The sequence below is a fragment of the Theobroma umbraticum genome, unplaced genomic scaffold (genome assembly GCF_002168275.2).
Source record: "Theobroma umbraticum cultivar Fairchild unplaced genomic scaffold, ASM216827v3 scaffold_20.0, whole genome shotgun sequence".
Classification (NCBI taxonomy): Eukaryota; Viridiplantae; Streptophyta; class Magnoliopsida; order Malvales; family Malvaceae; genus Theobroma; species Theobroma umbraticum.
This window is the reverse complement of record NW_018397266.1, coordinates 1,922,997-1,935,475: the sequence shown is the minus strand read 5'-3', so window position 1 is coordinate 1,935,475 and position 12,479 is coordinate 1,922,997. Positions and strand designations below refer to the sequence as shown.

At 33.6% G+C, this 12,479-nt stretch overlaps 1 protein-coding gene and 1 pseudogene across 1 annotated transcript; one reads left to right on the top strand and one right to left on the bottom strand.

Moving 5' to 3' along the window:
* Nucleotides 1–3,195: 3,195 nt before the first annotated feature.
* On the bottom strand, nucleotides 3,196–3,726 carry LOC149526740 (secreted RxLR effector protein 161-like). Its single transcript, XM_089784724.1, has one exon. The coding sequence runs from the start codon at nucleotides 3,724–3,726 to the stop codon at nucleotides 3,196–3,198; it is 531 nt and encodes a 176-aa protein (XP_089640850.1).
* A 4,072-nt stretch (nucleotides 3,727–7,798) lies between these two features.
* LOC110423418 (alkane hydroxylase MAH1 pseudogene) lies at nucleotides 7,799–9,400 on the top strand (annotated as a pseudogene).
* Nucleotides 9,401–12,479: the final 3,079 nt, after the last annotated feature.

Sequence of the window (12,479 nt, the reverse complement as noted above, 5' to 3'; positions counted from 1 at the left end):
ATTCTGCCGTTTATGTAATTTTTAACAGAGTTAATTACACATACAATATGTGAATCATAATTAAATACTTAAATTAATACCTGAATAAAAATTTTATCATTAATTATATCGATTATAATATATCAATTATAAAATAAATATTTAAAGGTCGCATTCGGGTGATTCAAGTCATCTTGGTTTCAAGTCATTTCGAAATTACGCTGCAAGTGTTCAAGTTGTTTTAAATTATTGAGTCAATTGTTTGTGTTTCAAATTCAATCAGTTTTGAGCTTGGGTTCATCTAACGCATTAATTTGTTTTCCATTTTGAAGCAAATTATTATGCATTTTTGAATAAGTCAACATTAGGGTAAAACATATCTCGTAATTCTAGTAATACAAATGATAAAAAAATAAAACCTAATTTATAGAATTAATTAATTAAAAAAGAAAGAATGCCATATATGGAAGAGAACTAAAGGCTGGTAGTATATTTAATAATTATATAATTAATAATCTCTTTCTTTCTTTAATTATAATCTCACAGATATTTGATAACTTTTAAAATCTAATCTCTTGAACATTTCTTAATAAGTAAAATTCATTAAAATTCTCACTGATCAAGAAGTAATAGAACTCTATAAACATAAGCAAGCTAATCCATTAAGCATAATTATTATCAGCAAAAAAAAATTAAAAAAACAAACTCAAACTGCTTTCGATTTATATCCGAATCATATTCTTAACACATTAGAACAAGAATAATAGAAGTATGAAATCTTTTAAAACAAGCTCTTGTTTAATTGGAAGAATCTACTATGAAACAAAACTTAGTTAAGATGGATATTTACCACTAATGAAAGTATTTACTAGATAACTCAAAAAACATGCATGGCATAAAAATAAATATATTTAACCAGGCATCCAGCATATAAATCTCGGTAGATGCCATACCAATTTTAGAGCGACCACCCAATACTTGTCTTTCGTGTGGTGTGCTTACAGCTATTGTACATTGCAATTAAGTCATGAAGGGCTTGAAAGAAGATAATTAGAACTAAGCGTGTTTCTAGATTGAGCTTAAACCCTTCTAAAAGTGGATTAAATGCTCAATTTTCATGGTTGTTGGTATACAAAACACTCTACCAAGGTAGGAATGGGTGGTGTTATATATGTATATTCAAGGACGGATTCATGATTTATGTTTACCGACGAGGACAAATTAGTATATGTTCCATTTAATTAGTATGACAAAGGTATAAATACAAATTAACGCAAGTGAAGAAAATCGCTTTGTTTCTATGTAATAATAACAAATGCTCTTAATGGGTTTTATATATATATATATATATACACATATATGTATAATTTGGAAGTGCAACAATATAAAATATAGTTTTTTCATATATATATATATATATATATATATATATATATATATGTAACAAAGCAATAGTTAATTCAAGAATCTCCTTTCAAATTTGATAATTTGTTTTTCTAAAATAGTTTTTGATTAATTCTCTACATACACCAAATTTATTTTACCAATATAAAAAATTTCAAATAGTAAATAAATACTTTATCATAATTAAAATTATCAAAATGCAAAGAAAGTAATTACTTATGACTTGAATAATTTTGAGTGTTGAAAGGAGAAAGTGATCTCACCCCTTTGTATTTATTTATTTATTTTCATAAAATTACATGTTATTCTTTTCAATCCACTGCTTCTGACATTACTTCTGATATATTTAATAACTTTTCTTCGATGGAAAAAAAGGGTAACGAATGAGATAGAAGATAACATTTTGGTTTAAAAATATCTTTCATTGTTTTGTTATTTTGTAGATGAGATGAAGATACAATACCCTTGAAAGAAGGGGTGAGCAGACAGTGAGACATAAACTGTCCAAATAAAATGACCACCTCATAGAACAGATACAAACACACGCCTGAAAGAGCAGATCACCACGTAGAGACACATACAACCGACAATAAAAGACCTGACGCAGCACCATAAACAAACACATGAGACACCATAGCCTGCGTTACATAGCACCAGAGACACATAGACATCACCACCAGGACAGTTACATTATAGCCAATAAAACACTAAAACATATCATACGTCAGGTTTCAATTATTCGCTCGTAGCCTTAACATGCTGCCATTAAAATACCAACCATCCACAGCACAGCATGTAAAAACAACAATCCACCAGATAGCACCAAGTCCTCACACAGAAAGTATGAACCAGAGGCAATCCTATTATCACATCAATTGCACCACCAACGCAACAAATTAGAGGCAGCTGCAGTCACGCACAAAATTCAGGATAGACAGCACCATCACACAAACAGGGCACCACTATCATGCATAGAACATTTCGCTCCTATTTGCGCCAAATTCTGTCAAAGAAGCCGCCATGGTGTTAGCCTCCCTGAAAGTATGAACAAACATAATATTGTTTATGGTCATGCAAAGGGCATCCACTCATTAAAAATTTTATAATATAATTAAAGGACATTAAGATCTCTGTGAGGCAATTGCCCCCATCCTAGATTCGTCCTATTGGTTTATCATGAGAAGGTTTTTAATGAGGCTCTCTTAATATGCAAGAGTAATGAGTTAGTTATGTATTAGTGTGCCTAGAAATATTATATGTGGATTAGATGTATTGTTCTGTTGTGTTTTGGTAATGGTAGAATCGAACAAGTATAAAACAGAGCAAAGTGAAGGTGATTTTTCAAAACGGTAGGCTCATGTTCTGATATACTTAGACTTAGCAAATATATACAACAAAGACTTAACAAACAAGCTTTGAATAGAAGCAAGGCACAAGTTTACATGCTAATCATCACATAAGTCATTCACTGAATGCATAGCTATCATACTTTGACAGTGAGCTAGCTGTCCTAATACAAAATAAACACCTATAATCTTCTGCTTAATAGTATGAGCTGATGTGATTTTCAATGCAAGTCCTATTTCAACACTCCTCCTTAGAACTTGCTTGGCAAACCCCTAGCATCGATCCGAGGTCTTCAAACCTCTCCTTTGGTAGTGCCTTGGTGAAAATATCTGCTACTTGCTTATCTGAATTGCAGTAGCTAAACATGACTTCATTTAATTTTTCTACCTCTCGGACGCCATGAAACTAAGTATTGATGTGCTTGGTTCTGCCATGGATTACAAGGTTCTTGGCAATGGCAATTGCTTATTTGCTATCCAAGAATAGTTCAGTAGCTTCCTTTTGTTCAAACTTCAAATCCAAATACAACTTTATGAGCCACACAACTTTGTTCATAGCAGCAATATATTCTGCTTCAACTTTTGACTGAGCCACTACTTCTTGTTTTTTTGAGTTCCAGCTAAAGGCAACTCCTTCCAAATAAAACACATATCCTGATGAGCTTTGGAAATCTGTTGGATCTCCAACAAAATCATTATCATTGTATTCAATATATTTGACTTCATTTAGTTGCTTGAAATATAAGCCAAAATCTAATGTACCATGCAAGTACCTTAGAACTCTCTTAGTTGCCGGTAGAAGCAAAGTTGTCAGCTTTTGCATAAATTTGGACAAAAAACTAACTGAATACATAATATATGGCCTTGAACCACATATATAGGGTAGGCTACCAATCAAACTTCTATAACTTGAAGGATCAGCAAGTTCATGTGAATCTGATGCATTATACTGTTCATTTATAGCCATAGGAGTAGCAACAAGCTTGCTTTTCTCCATATTGAATCTCTTCAAAACTTCTAAAATATAATTTCTCTAATTGATGAAAATTCCTCAGTCAAAATGATCAATTTGAAATCCCAAGTAGTACTTCACTTTCCAAATCAGTCATCTCAAACTCAGTTTTCACGGTAGCCTTAAACTGAGTTATAAACCTTCTTTCAAGACCTGTAACAAACAGGTCATCTACATATAAGGAGATTATCAATTTTACTTGATCATGGATCTTTAGGACATAAAGTAAGGGTTCATTGACACTTCTACAGAAACCTATTAGCTCCAGATAGTTGTCAATCTTGCTATACTAGGCCCTAGGGGCTCGTTTAAGACCATATAAGGCTTTATGCAACTTGTAGGCCTTGTTGACCCTATCATTAACTTTCAACCCTTCAGGTATTTCAACATAAATATCTTCTTGTAGAACTCCATTCAAGAGTGGTGACTTGATATCAAGATGATGAACCTCCCAACCAAGACCACCAGCTATAGCAAGTAAAAATCTAATCGTTTCAAATCTAGCCACTAGTGCAAATGTATCAGTAAAATCAATTCCTAAGAGTTGACCATATCCTTTGACCACAAGTCTTGCTTTGTGTTTGTTGATTAACCCATCAACATTGTATTTAGTCCTAAAGATCCATTTAACACTAAGTACATTCATAGTGTCTGTCCTGTCCACCAATGACCAGGTCTTGTTCTTATGAATTACATTCAACTCCTCCTACATTGTAATTTGCTAGTGAATTGAGTCCTTAACATCAAAATAGCTTGTAGGATCAATAATGGCCATATTGCATCTATTATAGATGCTTTTCAATGTCCTGGTTCCTCTGACAGCAAATTTAGTGTCATTAAGATCATAATCAAGTTCATGAATAACTTTTAATAGTAACCTCATTTGATGTCTCAACCAGGTTAGACACCCAATTCCACCTTGCATTTTCATCAAACTTTATGTCCTTGGCCACTTGAACTTTCTTGATCTTCAAATTAAAAAGTGTGTATCTTTTTGCACTTAAATTGTATCTCAAGAACACTCCTACCTCAGCCATTGGTTCCAGCTTAGATTTTTTTGCATCAGTCACATGAATGTAGCAAATGCTACCAAATATTTTTAGATGTTTCATGTTGTTTAATTTTCTACCCACGTAAGTATACGTATTTAAAGATAATATAATGATGAGTAGAATGTTGATCTGACAGGAAATTGAACTAATTCTTACTATTAATTACTAAAACTATACATGCTAATTTTATCCAAACACTAAAATTAAAAAACAAAATAAAATCAAACTTAAAAACTGAAACTAATCTAAATTTACTTAGCAAAATTATTTTTTAAAATTTGATTGACTTTTAGACCTAAGATTATGATATCCCTCAATACTTCATCTAATTATTATCTTTCTCTCTTAACTTAATGTAATAGATTAAGTTGCTAACCTAGAGTCTTAAATTATATACAAATTTTTGTCGAGTTTCTCATAAAAATATCTCTATAAATTAATTTACTATATGTCTATACAAATTAAATTAAAAAAATTCATTAAGTTCGTACTCTAATCTTAGTTATGTATGGCTTATAGGTATATATCTACGTTATTTGCAAATCAAACCACTTAATTAACTAAATGTATTTGATCATACGCTATTCTATTCAAGATCTACCTAAATTTCTTTCGTCAAAGTTTAACCTAAGTTTTCAATTCAATAAAATTAGTGATCAGGCAATTAAAAGCATTAAGAACAGAATTAAATAAATAACTTAAATTCATCAAATATAAATAAAAAAGAGATAAATAAATCAGACAACGTATTGAGTTCAATCATAATCTTATATGAATGATTTAGTTCCCCATCGTAATCATGTTCTGATATACATAGACTTAGCAAAAATATACAACAAAGACTTAACAAACAAGCTTTGAACAGAAGCAAGACACAAGTTTATATGCTAATTATCACATAAGTCATTCAGTGAGTGCATAGCTATCATACTTTGACAATGAGCTAGCTATTCTAACACAAAATAAACACACATAATCCTTTGGTTAATAGTATGAGCTGATGTAGTTTTCAATGCAAGTCCTATTTCAACAGTTTCAATGATTTTGTGTTAATAAAATGGACCTTTTTTCAAAAAAAAAAGGAAAATGATTTTAAAATGATGCCCTTTTATAATGATTATTCAATATATAGTTATCTTGACTATTTAAAATAAGTAGTTCCAAAAATGATCCATGTCATCAAGACGCAAGAAAGGTTTAATCAGAGGCAAAGACATGTAAGATATCTCCCTCATGGGCGATGAACACTTTCAGGTGAAATGGTGAAAAACTTCTAATATGATCGACGGTTATTCTAGGTGTTTGTCAACAACATACCCGAAATGGTATATTGGCGATGGTTGAAGGAAACATTCCGATAATGGGAAAAGGTTGTTAATGTGTTCATTTCTAGGGAAAGAAGTAAGGCGGGAAAGAGGTGCCATTTTTTGAGTTTTGAGAACTTGTTAGAGGGGAGAGTTGCCTGTGAGAGGATGGAATGGCTCATGGTGGCTGAACCAGAGAATAAATGTGAATTTGGCAAGGTTTGGGGAGGAACACCTAGTGGAGGAGGTGCAGAGATAATATCGGTGTAAGACAATCACAACTTTGTGCCCAAGGGCTGTTCCTGCTGTATGCTGCCAATCTCTTGTTGTGCAGTTTGGCAATTTTGTAATTGTATCGTGCTGACTTTTTAAGCTAGCTTCTATACCAAAAGGAGTCTTTTACCATTTTAGTAGAAGACTCTCCATGGCATTCTAGCTTCAAATTCAATAAAACACCAACTTAGAAAAAAAAAAAAACAATCAGCACCGTTGAGAAAGGAAAAAACCAGTGAAGTAGAGGTGAATGAACGGCCAAGTAATTGGAAAAGATCATATGCATAGGTGGTTAAGGGACTAGAAGAAATAAGTGCGGTTTCAAACACAGCTGGGTTGAATGGTGGAAGAGTAAGGACATGTAATGGGGTCCTTAACGATGAAAGTCTCCATCGCTTGGCACGTAGTGCTGTCGTGACAACAGAGGAGGACACTATAGTGGAATTAATCAGCCTTAGGATGGCAGGTTATATTGGCTTAACGGTGAAAAGTCCATCACCTAAGCACTTTTTTCGACCCGGTAGAGTTTAAAGACATGGAGGAGAGGAAGTGGGGATGGGTAACAAGCTGGTTTTCCTCGATTGATCAGTGGAGTACAAATTTCAACACCAAGCTTACGAGAAAATGGGTGGTTGTCCATGGTGTGACGGTTCATGCAGGATCATATTACACGTTCGCCTATAACATAGCTGCATGCTGAGGCAATTTCGATGCAGTGGGCGATAAAAGGTTGAATGAAGATTATATACAATGCGACAATGTCCTAACATCAACCGATAACTTGAAGATTGAAGGGATCGTGGAGTTTGAAGTGGTCAATAAGAAATACCACAGGTCAAATATTTTATAAGGATTTGATTAATATTAGCAAATTTTAAATATATAGAGATTCAATTTACACGAATTATAGTAGATTAAATCAAATATCTGATTGAGTATAGAAATTGAATACAGAATTTGACCTTTAACATGTGAATTTTTTTTTTTTAAAAAAGTCAATATTAACATAAACTTTTCAAAACAAATGAATTTGAAACGTCAAACTAAAAACATTCTAATTAAAAGTAATATTATTTTGTTCATAAAATCATACAGTTTAATTATTTACAAACGACATATATATATAAATGAATATTTATTTTTTGTAAATAATCAATCATTTGAAAATTTCTTTTCATTAACTAATGTTACTGAAATATTGTACTGTTTCATTGAAATCTGAATAATAATTTCAGAATTAACAAAAAGATGAGAACAAGGTTTGGGCGACGGTTGTAGACCGAAGAAAGATATTTACAGCGTCGAAAAGTAGTGCTTACGCGTTCAGGGAAGTAGTCATTAGGAAAAGAAAAAGTTTTTCCCGCTCGCTGGCTCTATAAAAGGCAGCTTGGAAAAGCTTGGAAGACAACAAAAACCTCTCTGAGAAAAGCTAGCGACAATGTCACTAGAGATTAGTATAGCGATTCTCCTCATTCCCCTTTTTCTCTTTCTTGGCCATTGGTATAGAAACAGAAACTCCCTCGTTACAAATTGGCCCATTGTTGGAATGATGCCAGCGCTTCTTTGCAACTCAGGGCGAGTTTTCGAGTTCTTCACTGATCTTGTTAACTTCTATGGGGGAACTTTCAAGTTTAAGGGACCTTGGTTTCCTAGCTTGGACTTCGTTCTCACTAGCGATCCCATGAATGTCTACCACATTTTGTGCAGAAACTTCGACAACTATGAGAAGGGTTCGGAGTTCAGAGAAATTTTTGAACCCTTCGGAGAAGGAATTGTCACTTCTGATTCACATAGATGGAGAAGCCAAAGGAAGGTTTTGCATTCATTGACTAAGAATAACAAAAAGTACGCGCGCTACTTAGACAAAATTTTCTGGCAAAAGCTGGAGACATGTCTAATGCCGGTCCTCGAGCATGTCGTGAATTTGAAAACTGAAGTGGACCTCGAAGATATACTTCAACGGTTCGACTATGACCACATATGCTTATTAGCATTGGGCCTCGACCCCAAAACTCTATCAGCGGAATTTTCAAAAGTTCCTAGCAAAGTGGCATTTGATGAAGTAGAGGAGGCCTTGCTGTACAGGAATATACTGCCTGTAGGCGTTTGGAAGTTGCAAAGATGGCTTCAGATTGGGGAGGAGAAGAAGTTGAGTAAAGGTCTGAAAATCGTGGATGATTTCGTATACAATTGCATTTCATCGAAACGAGAAAAACTAAGCACCAAAACAAGAGTGGAAGACGATGAATTCGACTTGTTGACAGCCTTTATAGTCGAAGAAGAAGGAGAAATGAGTGCTTTAGGGAAATCTGATAAGTTTTTAAGGGACACTGCCTACAGCTTCATAACAGCAGGAAAGGACGCTATCAGTACCGGCCTCTGTTGGTTTTTCTGGCTTATTTCAACACATCCATACGTAGAAAGCAAAATTTTAGAAGAGATCAAGGTGCATTCCCCAGCAAGCAAAGATAGTAAGTTGATGTCTTTCAGTGGGGAAGAGCTGAACAAATTCGTGTACCTACATGCAACCTTGTGTGAGACATTAAGACTATACCCACCCACACCCGTCAACAGTAAAACTGTAATCAAATCAGATGTTCTTCCAAGCGGAGATGATGTTGATGAGGGAGCAAGGATCTTTATTTCTGTCTATTCAATGGGAAGGATGGAAGAAATATGGGGTAAAGATTGTTTAGAATTCAAACCAGAAAGGTGGATTTCGGAGCATGGAGACCTGGTACACGTACCATCTTACAAATTCATACCATTTAGTGCAGGACCAAGAGTTTGTTTAGGGAAAGACCTGAGTTTCAAACATATGAAGACAGTGGCAATTAACGTACTTTGGAATTATCAAGTTGAAGTGGTGGAGGGCCAAACTGGCTGCCCAAGCAGCCACTCTATCGGGCTTCACGTTGAAAATGGTTTGAAGGTTAGAATAAAGAAAAGATGTGTTTGATATTTCGATGAATTTATCCCTTTTTTTTTTTTTGTATTTGAAGAAGCAAGACTTAAATCCAGCTTTTGAATAAGGCCATACACACTTATTACCGAATCAAAGGATTGAGTGTGTCTTTCATTTACTTGTAACTGATCAATATATGAATAAAATTGATAGATGTCTTATGAATAATATTATTCTATCTCATAAAAATGCTATATTGAGAATAACATTTGTATCAAACAACATTTAAATTGATTTTATTTTGAGAATAGTATTTAAAATGATCTATTTTGATAAATAAAAGGAATATTTTTTATATGCAATGAAGATGAAGGGATTCGAAATCAATTCTTTGAGTACGGAAAATATGCACCAATTATTGATCCAAATATTTTGATACAAGATAAAATATTTATTGATTATGCAATTGAAATCGATCATTTATTCCATTGTTTTATACAATAATTATCCAATGCGTATATGGTGCAATCCTGTTTTTTGTTTGATAATGAGTGGCCATAATATAGGCGTTATTTGAGATATATAACAAGATATTTCTTTCATATTCCCAAACATAGAAGTAATATAATAACCACAAAAGCAGGTATATATAGCTTTGTTCTCCAATGTTCCTAACTCATCTAGTCGACAAAGCAAAACTTAATAATCTTTTAATTTTGTACATGGTGATCTTCGATTACATAATAAGAGGTTTGCGGCTTTCAAGTTAAATTAATCTCGAATTTCAATAGTTAAAATTAGTAATATCTTTTTTAAAGACGTAATGATCATTCGTGCTATATAATGTCAAACAAAATATTTTTCTTTTTGGTTAAAAAAAAAAGCAAATAATTCAGTTGAGAGGCTTTCCATAAAGATCATGATTTGTTTAATGACCATTCAGACACATATAATATCAAACAAATACCACACATAATCTCTAAGGTGAGCCCTCTCAATCAAGTTATTTATATATTATCAAACAAAGGAAACTTCGCAATCTGCTCTAATTTTAAACTTTGTGGCCTTCTGTCTAGTTACTGATCTATTAATAAATTCCTTTTGGTTGAGAAAGAAATAAATCCACAGTACCAAATTCCAGGGGAATGTGATTAATTGGTGAAGGAACGAGTAAGGCAACGCCGGTGATAGCCTTGTGATCAGCAAGGCAAGAGAGCAGTCTCCATTCCTCGGCCTTTGCATGCAGATAACACAGTCAAAACGTTTTCTGATTTTGGCGTATTCTAAGTTCAGTTTGGTACGAGGGAATGTGCGATAGCGTGTCCAAGACTCTAGCTAGCTAGCTAGCTAGATAACATACCAAAGGCTCTGACATTTTTCCGCGCTACTATTCAGCGGCGCCGCAAAGGAACAAAGCTGGCACACCATTAAAATTTGTTTTGGTCTATTACCCCAACGTACAGGGAAAAACATGTTTGTGGGCGGGGGGCGACGACCCAACTTAACTTTGTTCGATTGCAGATAATTTGAGCCGTTCCTGTATGTACTGCATCTGAGAATATTATGATTTTTGTCAGCAACATCTTGAGCAGAAGATCGACGACGGCGTCAGCCGCGGTATAGTCATTGTTGATTACAGCAGACTTTTCCGATTTATCTTTGCGACTCTAGGGAAAGTCAGTTCACGTAGTCGTCCTTGTCATCCACAATTTCGTATTATCTCTCCAGACTTTTATGAGGGTCGCCTATGACGAGATTTGTTATGTGGTCGTGTGAACCTGTGATGTGTGCAGAGACTTATGATTGATGGATAACTAATTCATATGTATCAAAAATTAAATAAAAATATACGATTTAATTATCTAAAAATGTATGGATATATATATATATATATATGAAAAAAAACTAATTATCCAAATTCCTTCTCTTTACATTATTTGAAATTTTCAAATTAACATCAAAGGATCTACTATCAATAAATATTAATAAAAAGTCTAGACTTATTCCTATTTCATCCCTCTGCCACACTACTACCTTACCGCACATCAAAGGACCCTTTACACGCGCCATACCTATAAATGAAAACAGAGGATTAACTTTTCTTTTTTTTCCATCAAGGTAAATCTCGGGGATCATTGATCAGTTTTACTTGTTTTGTTTTGGCATATCTCCAATAACAGTGGACAGCCCGAAAATTCCAGGTACTGTAATGCTTTGGGAGAGCAACTATTGCTTGTAGGAGGGATGCCAATTGAGTTAACAGTCAGAGATTTCAAATCTTTGAAGCAAAATCAGATTTGCAAATCCATTTGGTAAAATCTTAACATCGGAATTGCTTGACATCTTTAAATATTTTAATTTAGTCACATTTTGCATTGTTTGACTGCTTATAAATGGTATGTTAAATTAAAGTAAAAGAAATGGTATAGTGTTTCCATACCCACGTAGAAAACGACATGGCATGGCATGGATATGAATAACAAATCTATGTATGTTTCTGTCACGTGCAATTCAGACTAATAATTTAAGGGTTGACACAATGCAATTCAGACGAGAATAAGGTTGAGCCGACAGTTAGATAGAAGACAAATTTAAAGGGTGTCTAAATTTTGGGCTTATATTACAGGCAAGTAGGCATTAGAAAAAGGGCAAAAAAAATTTGACGCTGCTGGCTCTATAAAAGGCAACTTGGAAAAGCTGGGAAGACAGCAATAACCTCTTTGAGAAAGCTACGATGGCACTAGATATTATCGTAGCGATGGTCTGTTAGAATTTTTAATTTTAAAATTAAAAATCCCATTATTTTTAATGATTTTAACTTTTAGTTTGATGATAAGTGATATAGTTTTAATGAGATTGTAATAACTATTCATTATTTAAATAGAATTATGATAATTACCAATTATCTTTTGAATTACCTAAGTTTGAGATAGTAGTATCTCCTTGATAAGAGGGATTCTGCTTATAAAATAAACTTATAGGTCCCCAACTCAATGCAATTCTTAGAAAACAAACCCCATACTTCCATCACTGAGAAATTACTATTTGGGTTGGAAGAACTCATTAAAAATAAATTGAATAACTCTAAAAGTGAGCTTGTGAAGGAAGATTGGGTATGTTCAAAATGTGTTCCTAATGCCTCAAACATGTCAAAATTTACTTAGTGTTGCTCAAATTCTTTAGAATAATTATACCTTGCTATTC

Coding starts and splice junctions, on each gene's coding strand:
- LOC149526740 (XM_089784724.1), bottom strand. CDS start 3,726: ATGGAGAAAAGCAAGCTTGTTGCTACTCCTATGGCTATAAATGAACAG.